Source organism: Mus caroli, chromosome 17 (assembly GCF_900094665.2).
Source record: "Mus caroli chromosome 17, CAROLI_EIJ_v1.1, whole genome shotgun sequence".
Classification (NCBI taxonomy): Eukaryota; Metazoa; Chordata; class Mammalia; order Rodentia; family Muridae; genus Mus; species Mus caroli.
Window position 1 is genome coordinate 67,885,587 of NC_034586.1, and position 19,452 is coordinate 67,905,038.

Genomic DNA, 19,452 nt, shown 5'->3' on the forward strand with positions numbered 1-19,452 from the left:
CCGTAAGAGATCCTGTCTCAAGAGAATAAGAATTCTCCGTGTTCTCCTTCGATCTCTGTGAAAGTGTTGCGCGTGTGCGTATGCTGTGTGGACCTTGGGTAGGTAATCTTTCCTCTCTGAGCCCAAATTTCTTGGTAATGTAAGAAGAAAATAATAACATTGGATTTAAAAGATAATTTCTAGGACTTGGTCAGGTTGCATGAAAAGGCCTCATTTCCATCCCAAGATGGGTTTTGCTCAGAAAACTTCTACCTAAGTCCTTGTCCTGTTTCAGGCTGCTTACACAGAGAGAGGTGGGCTGCATCCCGCTCATTCCTGCCTGCATCATTTGCATAGTCATTTACATCAATCTGCATGCATTATGAATCATTCTGAACTCTCTCACATGTTTAAATTTAGCCAAATTATTATATTTCAACAGGAAGTTGTTTGTTCCTGCCTCCTCTTCTCTACTCGGCCTGCCTTCATCTTTCTTCTACCCCTCCAGAGAGATCCAAGCTCTACCAACTCCTTCCAGATCTCAGTTCTTGGCAGTGAGGTGGGCTGGCGAGGAGCCCTGAGCCCTGAGCCATACTTCCAGTCCTGGAAGTCCTGGCCATGTGACCTGAGGAAACCCAGCTAAACAGTAGGAGCCTCAGCAATCTCCTTGCTGAGGGAAAAAGCGAAGGCCTCAGAGATGGGGAGAGAAAGTGGGTTTTATAAAGTTGTGAACGGAGGCAAGGCCAAGGCAGGGCCTCCAAAGTCAACAGCAAAGCTTGACAGCCAGGTATCAGCAACTGGTGCTTACTCTCCTGGTGGTGGTCTCAGCCTCTTGTCTCCACCTTAGGAACTCACCATCTAAGAGATTGTTAAGGTCTAGGGAGGGTGTGGTCCTACCTCCTCCCTCTGAGGCCTGGAACCTCAGAGCTTCACTCGCTGACTACTACAAGTCCCACTCTGCCTCATGGTGACATGTGACACAAACCTGAAATCAAATCCCAGCTAGGCTCCTCAGGGCAGAGAGCGCCTGAACAACACAGCTCCTCTTTCTAGGTGCTGACTCTGTGTTGGGTGACACTAAGCCACTGCCTCCTTCAAATTCATGGCTGAGACATCTTGCTATCTTGGTCCTGGCCTTGCACAATTGCTGTGTGACCTTGGGAAGATTATATTCCCTCTCTGAGCCCCTTGGTGATATACTACTAACACTGACCCTGAGAGACAACGGTGGGAGTTAAACGAGATAATGTCCACAAGGACCTAACTGACCTCTAGAGACCAGTCCCTGAGTGACGGAGGATGCTCCTGACAGTCTGTGCTTGTCTGGGGTTGGGGGCACTAGGAGGCAGAAGGGAATGGCAGTGGGTACCAGGTAGAACAGGGCATAGCATGGGGTCCTGGGTCTACTCCTACTTAGTGTCACCTGGAAACCTCCTCTGTATGGAACTGATGAAGCACCACACATCTGCTCAGCACTGCTACAGCCTGGACTCTCGAGATCAGATCTTCCCAGCCATGCCAGAGCAACTAGCACAGCCCCTGTCTCTGACACACTCTCCCCAAACCCGGTAAACAATTTACTTTTGATGGCTGACAAATGATGAGAAATTAATATACCTGCCACTCAAGCGCGGAAAGTGACTCGCAGTGATTCCAATTTACTGGAAATTGCCAGATAGTCCTCTGGACGAGTGGATGCTGTAATCTCTTTGTTTTTCCTCATCTAAATCCAGGTCCCCTGGTCAGATGGGATGTGTACTGGGTTTGTGTTTTGTATTATTGACTGTGAGCTATTGTTACCTGGTGTAATTGAGTTGTGAATCTTTTTTAAATAAAGAATTAGTAGCGGATCAAAGTGGCTGCCTGCTGGATTCCAGAATGACAGCATAGTTAGGCATCAGCATGTTGGCAGTGGTGTTGTTTACCTGGGAGGGGTGCTGGAGAAGAGGAGGAGAGGACACCCCACATTCAGACACACAAGGACCTCATTCCTCACTCGTTAGCGTATGTAGCCCTCTCCAGATGTGCAGCAGACCCACACCCCCTTCTGGGCTCTCCCTCCCTCCTTGTCTTCTTCCTCTGAGAGATGAGGATGTTCAGATCTGGTCCACACAGCATTTAGGATTACTGGAAGAACATGAGGACATACCGAGCAGGAACTTTCTGACCATGCTATGTGTATGGGTCAGTTGGAACATCTGGGCACAGTGTTGAAGGGGCAGATTGGACCATGGAATGTGAGCCCCTTTGGTGGGGTCACCTGGTTTTATTACTGTCCACTTCTTTCAACACCTGGCCTGCACAGCTCTAAGCACCAACAAGATAGCTCTCTCTGAGACCCTTGATGTTGCAAGTTGGATTTGTCCTTAGAGAGCAGGGACGACAGCTTTCAAGGTCATATGGCTGCTGGGTGGTAGGAGTTGGACTCAAACTCCATTCTACTTGCTGCTCATTGATCTTCTCCTAATCCCCCACCTCTGACTCTCCCGGCTCCAGGCGATGACTATCTGCACAATTACTTTGGCAATTCATCATGCCTGTGACATCTCTCCTACTCTTGTCTAGAACTTGATTGGCAGCGTAGACGGTTATCGAATTCCTGCCCTGTAGCTCCTCTTTCCAGAGACTGTGAGGGTCTGCAGTCAGTCTTCTCTATGAGTCCTGAAATGCCTACTCAGTGCTGGGTACATAGTAGGGGCTCCATAGATCACTGCTGGACACACAGTTCAGGGTTTGACACACAGTAGTGCTCTACAGATCGGTGCTGGGTACACTATAGCAGTGGTTCTCAGCCTTCCTTTAATCCAGTTCCTTATGCTGTGGTGATTCCCAACCAAATTATTTTTGTTGCTACTTCACAACTGTAATTTTCTACTGTTATGAATTATAGTGTAAATATCTGATATGCAGGCTATATGATAGCATCCCTTATGATAAGGTCATTCAACCCCCAGACTATAGGGTCAGTCAACCCACAAGGAGGTTGAGCCACACAGGTTAAGAACCACTGCTCTAAACTCAGTGCTGGCCTCACAGTATGGTCCCGTCAGCTCTGTGCTGGGTACACAGGAGAAGTCCTCCAGCTCAGTGAGGCCCATTGAAAAGTCTCCTGGCCTTCCGTGACTTGGTTGAATGATGCTATTCAGCTGTGCACACAGGTCTCTGGGTCCCCGGAGCCATGTAAGGAAGTGAATCACAGATGGAGACCATCAGCAACAGCTGTGGTCCAGGTCAGCCAGCTCTACCTGAAACCTGGGGCCTCCTGAAGAATATGTGAACCAGGAGAGAATTGATCTCAGGAGCCATGGGCTGTGCTTGGCAGAGGTTTTCAGATATGCTCTTTGAGCATATGTGGGGAAGGACGCTGAGCTCCCAAGAGAGAAGATGGATGGAAAGAAGGGAGAGGGGGTAAGTAAGAAGTCTGCCAGTGAACTGGGCTGCGCCTGGCTTCAGGTGAGTACTGACTGACTGCGAGCCCTGCTTTCCCTCTCTCCAGCCCCAGGTCTCAGAACTCTGCTCTGTCTGCTACCATTTATGATAAGGTGAAGACTCTTGTCCTCTGGCAGGCACACATCTGAGAATCCGTGCTCCTTTTGTGCTTGCCAGTGATCCTTTACTTTCATCCACTTCGGCCCCCCCACTGGGGACACTTCAGAAGGCATTGTTGCACAATCCCGTCCTCAAAGCTCTGCACAAGCTCTGGGCCTTAGCTCTCTTTTGCAGCTGAGCTCCCAAGCAGAGTAGCTGCCACTACCTGTCTTTGACTCTTTAACCCCTACCCATCCGGTTTCTCCCTCACATCCTTCCCACCCTACCTTCTAAACCCTTCTTGGGTCCCTCATTGTCACCCCTGTTTCTCTTGCTCTAATTTATCTGCTTTTTGGAACTTCTTCGGATCTGCCTCTCACTCCCACCCTCTGCAGCCATCAGGGGGGTACAAAAAGGCACCTGGGAGGAGAGACTTCAGCCCTGGGACCTCCAGCTATTTTGCTCCAGTGTAAGGAAGAATTGGGGAGCAGGTTACAGGAGCCTGGCCTGGCCTCTTTCTCTCCCTCTCTGTGGCTATCTTCAACAAAGGAGATAAGCCCAGGATAAAATATAAAGTAGTGTCTGGGAAGCCAGTTGTGGAAGCGAAGGTTTGTAATTCCAGCTTCTCAGAAGCTCCAACTGAAGAGGTTTTTGAGATCAAGGCCAGTCTGGGAAACCGGGTGAACCGTGGTTCAAAATAAGAAGTAAAGATTCAGCTTGCTTAGCACACACAAGGCTCTAGGTTCAGTCTCAGGTATGAAACAGAACAGAGCAAAAACAAAAAGAGAGTTGGGAGGAGATCCTGAGCAGGCCCAGGGATGGAAGCCCCACTCTGGCACAGAGCAGCAAGCACCGTTTCCCAGCCCTGACCAGTGTGGCCATCATGGTACCCGGCATCACGAAACAGTCAGACAGCACTAAGTGAGCACCGCATTCTAGGACCGATGGATTTTGCAAGGCAAAGAATTCTACCTTTTGTAAAGTCCTCTGGAGTATCTTGTGTTTTCCCAGAGGAATTGTACTTATTAAATAAAAATAATTACTCAAGAGAAAAAGTCCTCCAAAAAGGGGCGGGGGGATGTTCCCTATGTGAAACACTGCCATATATCAAGTGTGTATATGTGTGTGTGTGTTGTATGTGTGTGTTCATGTATGTGTGCATGTGTGTGTATATATGTGTGTGTGCATGTGTGTGTGTGCATGTGTGTGTGTGCATGTGTGTGTGCGTGTGTGTATGTGTGTATGTGTGTGTGCATGTGTGTACGTGTGTGTGCATGTGTGTGTGTGCATGTGTGTGTGCATGTGTGTATGTGTGTGTGCATGTGTGTGTATGTGTGTGTGCATGTGTGTATGTGTGTGTATGTGTGTGTGCATGTGTGTATGTGTGTGTATGTGTGTGTGTGTGCATGTGTGTGTGTGTGCATGCACGCAAGTGTGCAGACATGCTCAAGTGTGTCTCCATCACTGGGACTTCTTTGGGGATGTAGAGTTTAAAGAATCTCCTTCTGCCCCCCCTTACCCCCCCTCACTTCCTGGCTTTTCCTCCTGAAGATTGAGCCCAGGGCCTCACACATGCTAGACTTGAGGACATTTGGCTATGACCTAAAAAGCAAACCATGAACTTTCTATTTAGGATATGAATAAGTACATTGTAGTCATAATCATCAAAGCCCCGAGTATCATCTGGGGTCAAGGGTGAGAGGAGGGGCAGGGATATGCGTTAGAGCCAAGCTCTAGTGTCCAACAGCAACAAAGACTAAAAACTCAACCTCCCTTCTCTCCTGTTTTTATTTTCTCATTTTTATTTGGTTAGATCATAACTGTCTCCTGACTAACATGAACTCTTCAAAGTGAAGTGCATTCATCTCTGGGAAGTCCAGCGGCAGACAAGGCTGAGGCTGGGGATTGTCTCCCAAGGCAAGTGAAAAGAGCTCTCCCATCTCGGCAGCTCCATCAGCCCGGTGTGCTAAGACTGTGTGCCTCATATAGATCGGAACCTTGTTAGAATCAGAGAGGCTGTGATTAATAATAAATAGGCAAATGAATGTATTATTATTTAATGTGTAGTTCATCTGGCTGGTCAAATCTTCCACAACTTCAGGCAAGTCTGAAGGAGTCAGAAGAAAGTCATCAGACAGAAAAGTGGGGCCACATGAATGTGGCTCCTACTTCATCCTAGAAACTCTGCTGTCAGCTACTCCCATGTCTCCAGCTGATTTCCCTGCCCAAAGCCTCTAACACACACAGGCACCATGACAAGCATCGGTAGGTATCAGCAGGGCCGATCTCATACGAGGAGGAAATGGAATATGGGGTCAGGGATTTCATAGCCTGTGAACAGCATCACTCAATGTCTGGTGCTGGGGAGGTAAAGCCTAAAAGAACGAGGCATGTCCCAAAGGTGGCCTTTGTGGAAGAGACAAGTGGGTTTTAGTGTGGCTTTGGACTTGTCTGGGCTAGGAACATCCCTGATTCTATATTTTTTGCCTATGAAGATTCCTGATAATAGCCATTGCAATACCATTCACCTCACTGCTAAAGGCATGAGACACACCTGCTAGGTCCTCAACTATCTCTGTCCCTTCTCCTTAGGAGTTCTTGTCGCCTTGCCCTGTCCTGCATAGAGGTTTTGCTGGGAGGTCTGTGTACTTGGTGTGGTATAGAAGGATGGCAGGACTCTTTGGGACATTTCCAGGTGACAGGCAGGGATGGAACTTTCTCAAAGCCTTGCCTAAAATAACCCTTAAAAAGAACCTAGGACTTTGTCTGGAATACATCCCCTCCACCCCCCATGAGGCTACCTACTGCAAGACACGCTAAGGGAAAACAGGGCAACTAGAAAAGCATTTCCTTGGAATAGGAGGGGATGCTCTGAGAGCCACAGGGGACATCTATAGCCACAGGGGACATCTATCTACATCATTCCTGTATAATGGTGATGTTCTTAGCACAGTTGGGCACTGCTGGGTAGAAGGAGCTTCAGACAGGCCATATTTACTCTCCGATGTCTGAGGCTGGGAGATGCTTCTGTACTGTGACTGTCAGGGAGGCTCCAGTAGCTCTAAGCCTGTTTTCTCATTTCTAAATGAGGCCTCCAGGACTTGCCTCCATCAGAGTCTACTTAAGGACATACAGGCACATCTCAGTCCAGGGTTTGGTGCAACTCAGTGGTCCTCACAGGATGTAGCAGCACACCTGGGAACTTGGTAAAATTCACACTTTAGCACCTGACTACAGGGCTGATCCTTGAAATCTGGCTAGTAACCAGCTCTGCTATCTCACCATTGGCTTTGCTTGCTTGGTACCATGGACTCCAGGTGGCACAATTGAGTTGGTCTACTCTTGCCTGGTTTTGCTATGGTGGAAAGTTGTGAGGTAGAGATGGGGAGAAGGCAAACTTCAGAGACAGGCTTGCTTTCCATGAAGTCAGGGAAGGACCAGGAAAGGATAAGAGTATTAGCTTTGGGCCTGGGGAGATGGTAGAGCTCTTGGTGTGCAAGGACAGGGTGTTTGAGTTTGGATGCCCAGCACCCACATGAAAGACCATGCTTAGCAGGATTGCCTTGTAACCATGGTGTGGTGGGAGAGGAAACTGGCAGATGCCTGGGGCATTAAGATCACAGACAGGACCCCCAAACTTGCTAGCCAGCCAGCCAGCCAGCCAGCATAGCCAATCAGTGGGCATGAGGCTCTATGGAAGTGTGGGGAACTCTGTCTTAAAAAGTGGAGAGGATTCTCTGGATCTCTCATTAAGTCCAGCATGGTGCTGAACAAACTTTAGATGCACAGAAACAAGTAGTCCCCCCTCCCCCTCCCTCTCGCTCCCCTCCCCCACCCCCCACGAATCAAGCTTGATACTTTCATCAGGAGCCTTCTATGTCCACCCTAATTGTAATTAGCAATAATTCTGAAACTAGCTTGTCTGTTTACCGTCTCCACTAACGAGTTTCTTTGAAGGCAAAAGACATCTCCGTTGCCATCGTCCATCCCTGGTCATTATATCCCACTAATGGGCCAGAGTCTGTAACCCTTTGCATGCCCTGGGCACCCTGGGACATGCACCCCACAGGTAGGACTTGAGGCTTCTACAAGAGAGCTGATTTTCCACTATACATACCTGTAGGTGTCAGTAGCTGGCACTTTCCAAATCTGGACGCCCTTCAAGGGCCCTTCACTTCCCACCACCACGCTCAAGTTGGAATTCTGGTAGGCGTTATTGCACTGTGCCTGCGTGGGGCCATGAGGTCCACTGGCCCCACACGTGGTGAACAGCCAGTGAACTGTGACACAAAAGGAGAGGCAGTCAGTCACTTACCCTGGATCTTCCTCGTCCCTGGGCTGTCTCCAAAGTGTCTGTTCCATGACTTGAGGCTATTCAAACTGGATAGTTTTGCAAAGAGCCTGCCATGTGCCAGAACCTGGGTCATGGACCATGGAAGAGATGAAAACTGAGAAAATTGAGATCAAGAGGGAGGCAACCAGCTACAATACAGTACAGCAAGAGAGAAGCCATAGAGCTAGCTAGCTCCATGCTCTAAGTGTGGGAGTGACAACTGTGTTCAGGACCAACAGGCACAGGCAGTGGTTGGGTACTCTTTGCATCTCTCACTGTGTCTAGCATGGTGCTGAACAAACCTCAGAACCCCATATGCTTAAGCTTTAATACTGTGACAGCTTCTAACCTGTTCTGCACATCAAAGGACCCTGTAGCTCGGAGAGGCTACAATGCAAACAAAACAAAACAAAACCTGGACACTGTATTGGTCCTATGGCCCCATTCTTGGCTCTGAGACCCAGCAAGCAGGAATAAGAAGCCCCACATTCTCTGGACATAGCTTTATATGAGAGATGCTTTCTTGGCAACAGGCCCTCAATGGGGCAAACTGAAACCTGCTCATACCAGTCAAGCTGGGTTTGGAAATGAGTGGCTTGCAGGTTTTTTTTTTTTTTTTTCAATTGATGGAGAAGAAGAAGAAGGAGAAGGAGAAGGAGGAGAGGGGGAGGAGGAGGAGGAGGAGGAGGAGGAGGAGGAGGAGGAGAAGCCAAACATGTCAATTTTTTCATGCATTTTTATGTGCATATGTGCACGTGTGAGTGTATATGCAGAGGGTAGAGGGAAACCTCTAGTGTCCTCCTCAGGAGCATCATACACTACCTCCTTTGACATAGGGTCTCTCACCAGCTTGGAGCTTATAAGTTAGGTTGGACTGGCTGGTCAGTGGGCCCTAAGGTCTTGTTTCTGCCTATCCCCTGCTGGAATGACAAGGGCATGCCTGTCTTTTTTATTGCAGTTTTTAGAGGTTGAATTCAGGTTCCTCTGCATAAGGCAAGCAGTTTACTGACTGAGCCATCTCGAGTCACAAAGTTGTCAAGCTTTCTTCCTTTTCCCAGGCCCCTGTGAGTGGTCTGCCCTTGTCTAGTGTCCTTATGTAGCTTTCTAGGGACATCACAGGAACACAACTCAAGCCCTACCTGCCTCCTTATCTTCCACTACTGGGACATTTCCTTTCAAACGTCCTCTTTTTTAGCCAGGCTGGACCTTGGGGATTTGTCAGATCTCTTGGCCTCAAATCTAACACTCTTTATAACTCATAAAAGCTTTAAGAACTGCATTCTTGATAAATAAGTTCTACTTAAAATAAATCTCATTTTCAGATGGCCCAAATTATTTCTCCTTTTAAAGAGGGATTGAGTCAAATTCTGTGCACAGAAAATGATGGAAAATTAATTTGAGTGTATGTAACACCGCCACTAAAACATTCAGGAGAAAAAAAAATTAAAGACTTTCAACTAATTTGATGATGAAAATGTAAGAACGTAATTTGACAGTCAGAGGGAGGTCACCTTGGCAGGGCTGAGAAACTGAATTCTCAGCCAGTCTTGATTTACTTTTGTGATGGGAGCCAGGCCTTAAGGTTCTGATGGGATTCTAACACATACACATCTAAATGGAAAGAAAGGTTGACTTCCAGGTGGTTTCTCAAGGTCACTTCAAGGTTTAGGAAGTAAGGTGCATATTGACTGATGGGTAGCTTTCTGATCAAATCTATTAATTCAAAGGACTAATGCTTTGTGGAAGGTTCTGTTTGTTTGCTTGTCTGTCTGAGACAGGGTCTTGTTGATAACTCAGACTGGCACACAAAAAAGCAATTGTTCTGCCCAGTGCTAAGAGAATAAGCATGCTTCACCATGTCCTACTTGCAAAAGGTATTTTTGCAGAATTTGTTTGGCCAGTTGTCCCTTTACCTGTTCTAAAGCCAGAATTACACATGTGGGGGAGTGTGGAGGAAAGACTAAGGATGGTTTTGGCATCTTCAAGACACCTGGCTTTGGGGGAATCTTCATTGACCATGGAAAGCCAGAAGCTTTCCAGAGCTAGAGGTCCATTCTGTAGACAGCCTGTATGCACAGCAAACAAAGCCCCCCCCTCCCCCCCCGGCAGCAGGACATAACATCTGCACCTTGCTTGAGCATCTAACCTTGATGCTAAAACCCTTTTAATCTCAGCCTTTGTTAGCTCCAGGATTGAACAGTTCTGGGGTAGTCCCAGAGAAGTTGGTCATCTACTTCTTTGCCAGCTGGAATGTCTGATGAGGTAGAAAGAGGACCATAGGCGGCTATAGATTCAGATGGGCCACAGTTCCTCATTCTGAACTTTGTTCCCGACTTGTTGTCAGACCCGAGTTAGATCAAAGCAACTTAGGTGAGGACCAAGACCCCATATGAGATCATGTAGCTGACCATGTGGGTCATAGTAAGTCTATGGCGGTACAGTGACCAAACATTCATTCAAAGTCAAATAGATAACAAGTCTGAGATATTTCCAGCAATGCTTACTAGTGTTGTATCCTGACTTCTCTCTAGTCTTAATTTTACACACACACACACACACACACACACACACACACACACCCCACAATGCCAATCAGCGCTGCATTGAGACATCACAGCTCACTCTCGGGACTATTGTATGTTGGTGAGGTGCAGCATCTTTACTACACATACAAGATTTCCTCCTCTTCTAAAGTTAATTATCATAAACAAAGACCTTTAATAGTTTTCTGCCAGCATTCTTCAGCATGTAAATACGAAATGGATATATCCTAGGACTCTGTTGTATTTAGACAAACACATCTCTCTCATTGGTATGCAAATTTGCTTTTCTCTTTGTGACTTGTAATTGGTCAATGTATATGTACATCAAAGAATTGGTTTGAAATAGGTTTCTTTGTGACTTACAAGTAAATGCTTGATATTTCACACCATATCTATATGCCTGAGGTCATGTTACAATTTCGCAGGCTAAAGGGACAAAGGGACAAAGTTTAAGGAGCCCTGGGTTAGGTTTTATGACCAATCTGAGATTTGCCTTTTCTAATCTCAACAAATGGGGATCCTACTACGTATTGCTCAGAGTTCCTATGAAGACTAAAAGATGAACCCAAGACAAGAGCGTGGCATAGCACGTAACACTAGACAGACACAAAGACAGTTTAAAACACGTGGTACTTTTACGTGGTTCCTCACTGTGGGGCTCTCATACCCTGTCCTCAGGATTTATGCCCCCCTGTTTCATGAGGCAGAGACTCTGAGCTATTTCTCAACAGAGGCTTCAGCATTTCCCCAAACTCAGTGGACATATATGAGTCTCAGGTGGTTTCCATACACAGAATTTTGGTTTTATTTTCAGCAATTTCTGATGGAAAGGTCCAGAGAGGAAACCCTTTCTAAAGTGGATTCCGTGGAAATGGAGGATTCGCCATTCCAGGTCAGACTCGTGATTCATCCAGTCAGAATTCTACTGCTCCCAGCAGCCTTTGGAATATGGCGGTGGTCCCTGTTCTTGCAGACAGCCCTGACCCCTGTAAATCTGCCTAACTCTGCTTGGAGTCGATTTATGTTTCCCACCACCACCACCACCTCTTGGGACATGGACTTTCTGAGTTTACTGCCTATTGTGCATGGCTTATCTTGCTCCTCTCTGTCTGGGTTTGCCTCATTCAGGTTTCATAGCCTTGATTCCCTTTATTCTTTCTGAGCATCGTATAGACATTCTCAAATGTTCCACTAGGGTGAGGCATGCAGTGGTTCCTTAGCCACCCGATGACCAAGGCTTTGGGGATTTAGTCCATCCTATTTGAGGTCAAGAGGCAATCCTTATATAAAAACATAGCTAATGGACTTAGACACTCAGCTAGATGTGTGTATCAGTCCAGTCTATCTCATGTGAGCTGGTCAGCCCTGGAGAAGGAACCACAGTTGGGAATTTTTGCCTGACTAGGAGTCCCCTGGTAGTAATCAACTTTCTGTCCTGGAGACTTCCAGCCTTTTAAAATTGCTCCTACGCTGGTCCCTGCCTCCCTGTGTCTTTCTAAAGAGAAGAATTTGCTTGTCAAGGTGGGTTCCCTAGAATGGAACTGCGTGTACTTGTGACGTCATATAAGGGGACGATTGCTATTTTGTATTTTAAATGTTCCCTAGGAAGGGGCTTGCTTGGAAAAAGCTCTAATTATCTTCACATGCTTGCCAGAATGAGTACTGCTGCTCTCACTCTGGTGACATGGACTGCTGTGAGCCCAGTGTGCCCTTTAGGAGAACAAGGGATGGTACAGCAAGTTAGACATGATTTCTAGGCCAAGATTGGTGAGAATCACAAGGACAGGTAGAGAGGACCGGTCCAGCAGGGTTACTAGAGTAGAAGGCACTGGTATGGCCTTGTATAATCTAAGGAGACTGCTTCAACACCTAAGGGGCAAGGGAATTGGTCACAGTGACTACGAGGAACAGATATAAGGCCAACTTTGACCCTTAGGCAGGAGGTAATTATTTCCCTTGGTGTTCGTACATGTGAGATGCCAACTTTAGCTGCCTGAGATGCAGGTCCTCCCACAAAAGGGTCAAAGTACCCTTTCAGTATGCATTATGCATGTAACACAGTGCACACTCTCTTAGTGTGTACTGCGCATGTAACGGTGCATGCCCTCTCAGTGTGTACTGTACATGTAACACGATGCATGCTCTCTCTGTGTACTGTGCATGTAACACGGTGCACACTCTCTCGGTGTGTCCTGTACATGTAACATGGTGCATGATCTCTCAGTTTGTACTGTGCATGTAACATGGTGCATACTCTCCCAGTGTGTATTATTGTGCATGTAACATGGTGCACATACTCTTAGTGTGTAGTGTGTACTGTGCATGTAACATGGTGCAGACTCCCTCAGGGAGTTAGGCACTCTGCTTTCATACAGAAACTCAATGCCTTTGAACTTGTGGAAACTTTGTAAATTAAAGTATTCCCTTTACGAATCAGGAAAATTCCCAGGCTGTGGTCTATACACCTTTAATCCCAGCACTTGGGAGGCAGAGCCCTGTGTTCCAGGCAAGCTTGGTCTACAGAGTAAGTTCCAGAACAGCTAGGGCTACACAGAGAAAACCTGTCTTGAACTCCCAACAACAACAAAAAAAACCCACCAACCAACAAACAGAACAATCAAAACCAAACAAGAGTCAGGAAATTCCAGTTCAGAGACCCTAAGGGTGGCCTGCCAGTAAGTAGATAATCAGTGGAGACAGGAACCCAGGGCAGTTCTCCTATGCCAACTTTAAGGATCAAAAAGGAGCTGGGAGCAGGGACTGGGCAATGGGTCATTCAGTAAAGTGTTTGCCACACAAGCTGGAAGGCATGCGTTTGATCCTCAGTACCCATTTAAAAAGCCAGACTATCCAAGTGCTGCTGGGTATCAGGTGGGGGTGGGGGTGGGCCACAAGTGGATATTTGGGGCTCATTGGCTCAACAGCCTAAACAGCCTAGCCTGTTTATCTTGTTGTTACACATACTCAATGAGTTCCAGGTTCAACGGGCATGGTGACACGCTCTTATAGTTCTAGTGCTGGGGAAGGAGGGACAGGGGACAGCTTGGATTCTCACAGGCCAGTCGGCCAAACCTAAAAATTTTGATCCCCACGACCTTGTGAGAGACTTTGCCAAAAAAAAAATAGAAGGCACCTGAGGAAATAAAACCCAAGGTTAACTTCTGGTCTGACACATATGTGTACCCACATACAAGAAATGTGGGGCACATGTGAGTGTGTACACCTGCGCCAGGAATCTTATCTCCCAGTACCTGCAATGAGAACATTTCCATGCACTGCAGTGCTTTCTTTTCAGCTGCTGAGCCTCAGCTGCGTTTCAGGGTGGAACAGCCCCATCAAAGTTGCCAGACCCATGAAAGGACAGGTGAGACCTAGTCAGGGATCACTGTGACTGGACTGTCCATCCTGGAAAGTCCCACAGCAATCACAGCAGTACCTTTGCTGAGGAGAGCAGGTAGGCTTTATGAGTCATGGGAATCAGGCAAAGAAAGCAGGTGGCCAAGATGGAGGGGGGCGGGGGGGGTGCCTTAGGGAATCAAGGTATGTCAAAAAGGAAATCTACTAACTGGGCTAATTAGTTATAGGGCAGAAGAACAAAAGGAGAAAGCCTCCACCACATGCAACCGGCCACAGGCCACAGCTCTAGTGTCTGCTGAGAGGATTAAGGTCCCAGCGAGATCCCAAGGGAGGCAGGCTGAAGTCGAGATGCCAATCTGAGGCTTCCCAGATTTCCTCCCCTAAGAATTTATATTGGTTCCCAAAGCTCTGGGAAGCTTTAAGGGGATCAAATGTCCCCTGGGGAAGAGCTATGATGAGGTCAAAGAAGGTAGAAAGCTCACCTTTTCCTTCTCTTAAAAATAATAATAATAAAAAAAATCTGTCTTTTATTAAAGTCTTTTATGGGGGAAAAAGAGCCCATATTTATCTTCTGGTTACACATACGACACACTGGCAACATAGTTTAGTACTCATTCACATTTAGAGTGCACAAAGAACTCACAAACGTGAAAATACTGATTGGTTGTAGACAGCCAAGTAAAGAGAAATCCATTAAGCGCTGGGTTTCATTTTAAGTGTATTGCAGAGCCCTTCAAGAAGAAACAAATCAATTAGTAATATGCAGCACAATGTTTAAAAGATAGGCTAGACAGTGATTGCTCTGGCTTTATTGCTATTGCTAAGCCATCTCATCTGCTCAATTCAGTGCAAAGAAATAAAGCGTGATACAAAGGAAAATAAGTTCCCAGCTATCTCTGTGAGTCACAGCAACGAGGATGTGCCTCAGGTTCAAGCCCTGTGTGTGCCCTACCTGAGAGAAGCACTCACCATCTCACGTGGCCCATTTGTACCCATTTTGATTGGGATCCGTGGAATTGAATTTTAGCCATAACCATTGACTGAGCTCAACTCCACAGGACCTGTGCACAGTGGATTATTTTCACGGCCTCCTGCATCCCATTAAATAAAGATCAGATCAAAATCTGATTAATCGCCAATGTATATGACACAATTCCTTATGGAAAGTAGGGGAAATGACCTTTGCTTTCCTAGTCACGGTAAAATCTACTTGTTCCCTAGTTAGGTCGAAATGGAAACAATGTATATACTTTTAAACATTCCTGGGTTAAAACAACTCTACTGCCTGTCTCAACTCTTGACAACAACTGCCAAAGAGCAACCATGGAACCATGGAACTAGCCCCCTGGCATCTTCCTATATATTATTAGAGAAATAGCTTTGTTTTTGTTTTTTGACTCCTGACTTATTCATCTGTTCAGCTGCAAGCCCTAAAAAGAAGAGTCCACTCGACTAAGTAGCTACTTGGGAGTCAAACTCATTTCCTATTTAATGGCACAACAAGAGATTATGCAACAATGATAAAAAAAGTTAAGCCTTTTAATTTTAAAATAAATCCCGAAGGAAAACACACAAATCAAGTGTATACACACTTGATGAGTTATTATAAAGCAAATATTACCATCCAGTTCAAGGAATAAGCCGTGGCCAGTGACTTCATGGCCTTCCCAGTCTCTATTTCCTTCCTCTTACAAGGGATCAGATCCTGGATTATATTATAATCACTTCTTGGAAGTTCTCAATGGTTTCACCCCCAAGTGTGCATTGTCTAGAGAGAACATTCTCCAGCATCCTCCACTATCTATGTTTTTGTGACACTGAAGATGAGTCCCGGCTTTGCATATGTCAGATAGGCACTCATCAGTGATTATATTCCTAGCTCCCTAGCCCATTCTTTATTTTTAGTTTGGAAGAAGGTTTCACTAAATTGTCCAGGTTGGCTTTGAATCTGTGGTTACTCCTGACGCTGCTTCTCAAGTTGCTGGGTGACAGGCCTGGGTGTATATGTATATGTATATGTATACACCCACACAAGTATATGTATATATGTATGCATGTATATGTATATATATGTAGAAAGCTCTCTCATGTGTATATGTGTATAAGTATGTTTCTTTAAATCTATAGGATTTTTCCTTTAACTTTTCTTTTGCTTGATTTTATCTTTTGAGGAATAGAGATCATTTAATTTAGGGCTCTTTTTGCAGAGTCTAAATTTTGTGGCGTGCTCTCGTGTTTCCATCAGCACAGTGGTCTGTCTGAGAAGCTTGCCAGCCACATCTCTTTGCTTAACTTTGGCTGATCCCCTTTCATTAGGTTCCAAATGCCTGATCACTGCTCTGTCTCTTTTAATATTGGTTTAGAAGCATTTACTAAGAAACTGCAAACCAGTGTCGTGTCTTAATTATATCTTTGTCTCACTGACTATTTGGAGTATATCTGTGATGAGTTGCTGTTCTTTATGTGCAACATGGCTACTCAGAGATAGGACGGAAGTAAGAAAGGCAGTATTATTCAATTCTTTCTCCTTGTTTCTGACTTTCAAGATATGGAATTGCTTTTATATTATCTGAAGTTACCCAATTAAATATTTGCATATCATTATGGATCTATGAATTTAAATATATTTTTTGAGGTTTAATTAATCATAATCAGTATCCTATGGAAGCTCAAATCTCATCTTTGGTCAGTGGCAGTGGCTGGAGCCCTTTTATACGACCCTAGAAGATACTTCTAGTTTTCTTGTGTTAGATATAAACATGGAAAGCTCATGAAGACAAAACAGGCATAGGCAAAGACTTTCTTAGAAGAACTCCAATATCTCAAGAAATAATGTCAAGGACTGACAAATGGGATTATATGGAATTAAAACATTTATGCTTAGCAAAGAACCTATACCATGAGAGAACAATATCTGCTTCCTATGTTTTTGACAAAGGATTGCTATCCAAAGTACATAAAACAACAACAACAAACAACAAAAACTACCTCAAAAAATAAAGCCACCCTATCACAGCAATCCAAACAATCATCAATACACGAGCGAATGAAATGAACAAATATTTCTTAACACACTAAATGTAAATGGCCAAGAAACATGAAAGATATTTAACATTCTCAGCCATCATGGAAATGCAAGTGAAAACTCCAGTGCCATTGCACCTCACTCTAGTCAGAATGGCTATGAAAGAAGACAGTGATAAGTGGTGGTGACAAAGGTGTGGACAAAGGAAGCCCAGACACCTCTGCTGAGTCTGTAGATTAGCTCAGCCACTATGAAAATTGGTATAAAGGCTCCTCACAACACAGAAAATAGATCTACTGTGAGACTCAGTGATACCATTCCTGGGCATATACTCAAAGGACTTTAAGTCAACACACCAGAGATCCCCTCACATTTGTGCAGTACTAGACACAACAGCTAAGGTGTCCATCAACAGAAGAATCAATGAGAGAGATGTGACATAGTGTAGAAGAATGAAATTAGACTCATCTTCATCGTCCTTCACAAAAGTTAGCTCCAAGTAAACCAAAGAGGTCAACGTGAAATCTGAATCAGCTAGACTAAATCACGTAGGCAGTACCCTATGTGATTGTAAGTATAGGAATGGACTTTCTGAACAGGACTCCATTTGCCCAGGAATTAAGGTCAACAACTGATAAGTGGGACTTCCTAAAACTAAAACCCTTCTGAAAGGCGAAGGAAACAATCAATGGTGTGAAGAGGAAGGCTTTGGAGTGGGAGAAAAAAATCTTTGTCATCTCTATATAAGACAGAATAATATCTAGAATGTAGAAAAAACTCAAAAGAGTCAAGGAAATAAACAACCCAAATACAAAAATGAGCCATAGATCTGAACAAAGAGTTCTCAAAAGAAGAAATAAGTATCTCAGAAAGTGCTCATCATCCTTACCCACTAGGGCAAGGCAAGTTTAAACAATCTCACTTTAGCCAGAATGGCTAAGGTCAAGAAAAACAAGTAACAAGTGCTGGCAAGGATTTGGAGCAAAAGGAACTGTCACTCATGGTTGGTGGGCTAATATCCAGAGTGGCTGTGCCGGTTAGCAATCCCACCAAGATATATCTTGGCCATGTGGCTAGTGAGGTCATGAGTCTTAGAGGAAAACCTATTACTACCACTTCCCTAAACCCATGCCATTTTTAACAGTTCTTATAACATCCTTACATCCATGGATAGACGTAGTTCTCACTCCTCACCGTGGAAGCTTCTATTCTCAGCAGAAGAAAGCCATCACACAAATCCACAGCTAGTCAAAATAAGAACACTTGACTGCGAAGTGCTGAGCCCAATGTAATACATCTACAACATGGCTCCTACCCAACGCTCAGAGAGCATGGAGGAAGAGGAGGTGCCAAGGCTGTATGAGCTAGGGAGCCAGAAAGGCTACCGTGAGACTGCACCTTCTAGCTACGGCAGGAGAGCTGAATCCGTAAAATCTCAACATGGCTGCTTAAGACTGGAGCAACTCCTGAAGCTGTTGGCATTTCAGCAGGGATGGGAGACATCTCACGGTGGCTACCCCAAGATAAGAAAAGGAGAATTAGTATTGCCCTGGAATTTAGCTCCTGATTGGATGTCTAATACCAAGTTGCCCCCTTCTAGAAACATATACAAGCAGTCATCACTGAATGGGCAAAACATACTGTATTTATGCATGTGCTTGTTTATACATATTTATAATAACAATGATGAGGAAGGGGCAGCCGTGAGTTTTGGCAAGGGAGTGTGATGAGACAGACACGAGAAATAGGATTGGGGGGTGGTGGTGCTGAAATTATGTTTGAATTAAAAGCACCACCAACCGTAGTATATTATCGTCACAATGGTGTTTTAGTCAGCCATCAAGACTTAAGGAATGTCATTGGCTGGATGCAACAGGAGATCACCATGTTAACTCAAATATGGCAAACCCAGAAAAACAAATATATATTTTCTTTCATTTGTGGATCCCAGATTTTATACAGACATATAAAATTATTAATGCACATATGTAACATGAGAGCAAAGAGCCTGCATGGAGAAAGGATAGCAGCAGGGGGAGGCAAGGTGAAGGAGAAAGGGGAGGTTATGGGATGTGGCAAATATGGTCAAAACTTGCTAGCCAAGAATGAAACTATTTACCAAACTCTATACTATGTACAACAAGTATACACCAATAAAGAACATTAAAAAAAAAACCTTACTATATGGTGCAACAAAATTTTCTTATCCTGTCCTGGAAACACACATTTTCCTATAAGCCACAATTTCCTTTAGTGAAAAAAGATACGTTAGGCACCAAATCTTAGCGTTAGGGCAGCTCATTGCTACTGGACTAGTGGCTGTCTCTTCATTTGTCCAGTGGGGAACACACATGGTCATATATGTGCATCAGTAATGAATACCTCCAGATGACTCAAGTGTGCATACACTGCCTGAGCTCATGTGGAATTTTTCCATAACCTCTTCCTATTACATCTGTATATTTTTCTTCACATTGAGAATCATGTTCCTCAATAATATGGTAATGGATTTAGAATATCCTGTAATTATTAATTTCTTACTCACTGATGAATGATATTTATCTTATTGTTACCATCATTATATAAACACTAGAGCTGCTTGAAGGTATTATTATTTTTTGCTTTTGTCTCACCATTTCTCATAGTTAAAAGATTAACTTATTTGTGTGTGTGCACACACACACACA

General features: G+C 44.9%; 1 protein-coding gene across 1 annotated transcript in view; it reads right to left on the bottom strand.

The window, feature by feature from the left end:
- Alk (ALK receptor tyrosine kinase) overlaps positions 1-19,452 on the bottom strand; it is a 717,836-nt gene that overhangs the window by 44,295 nt on the left and 654,089 nt on the right. Inside the window, exon 12 of the mRNA XM_021185679.2 lies at positions 7,625-7,787. Within this exon, the coding sequence (XP_021041338.1) occupies positions 7,625-7,787 (163 nt within the window). The remainder of the gene's footprint in view (positions 1-7,624; positions 7,788-19,452) is intronic.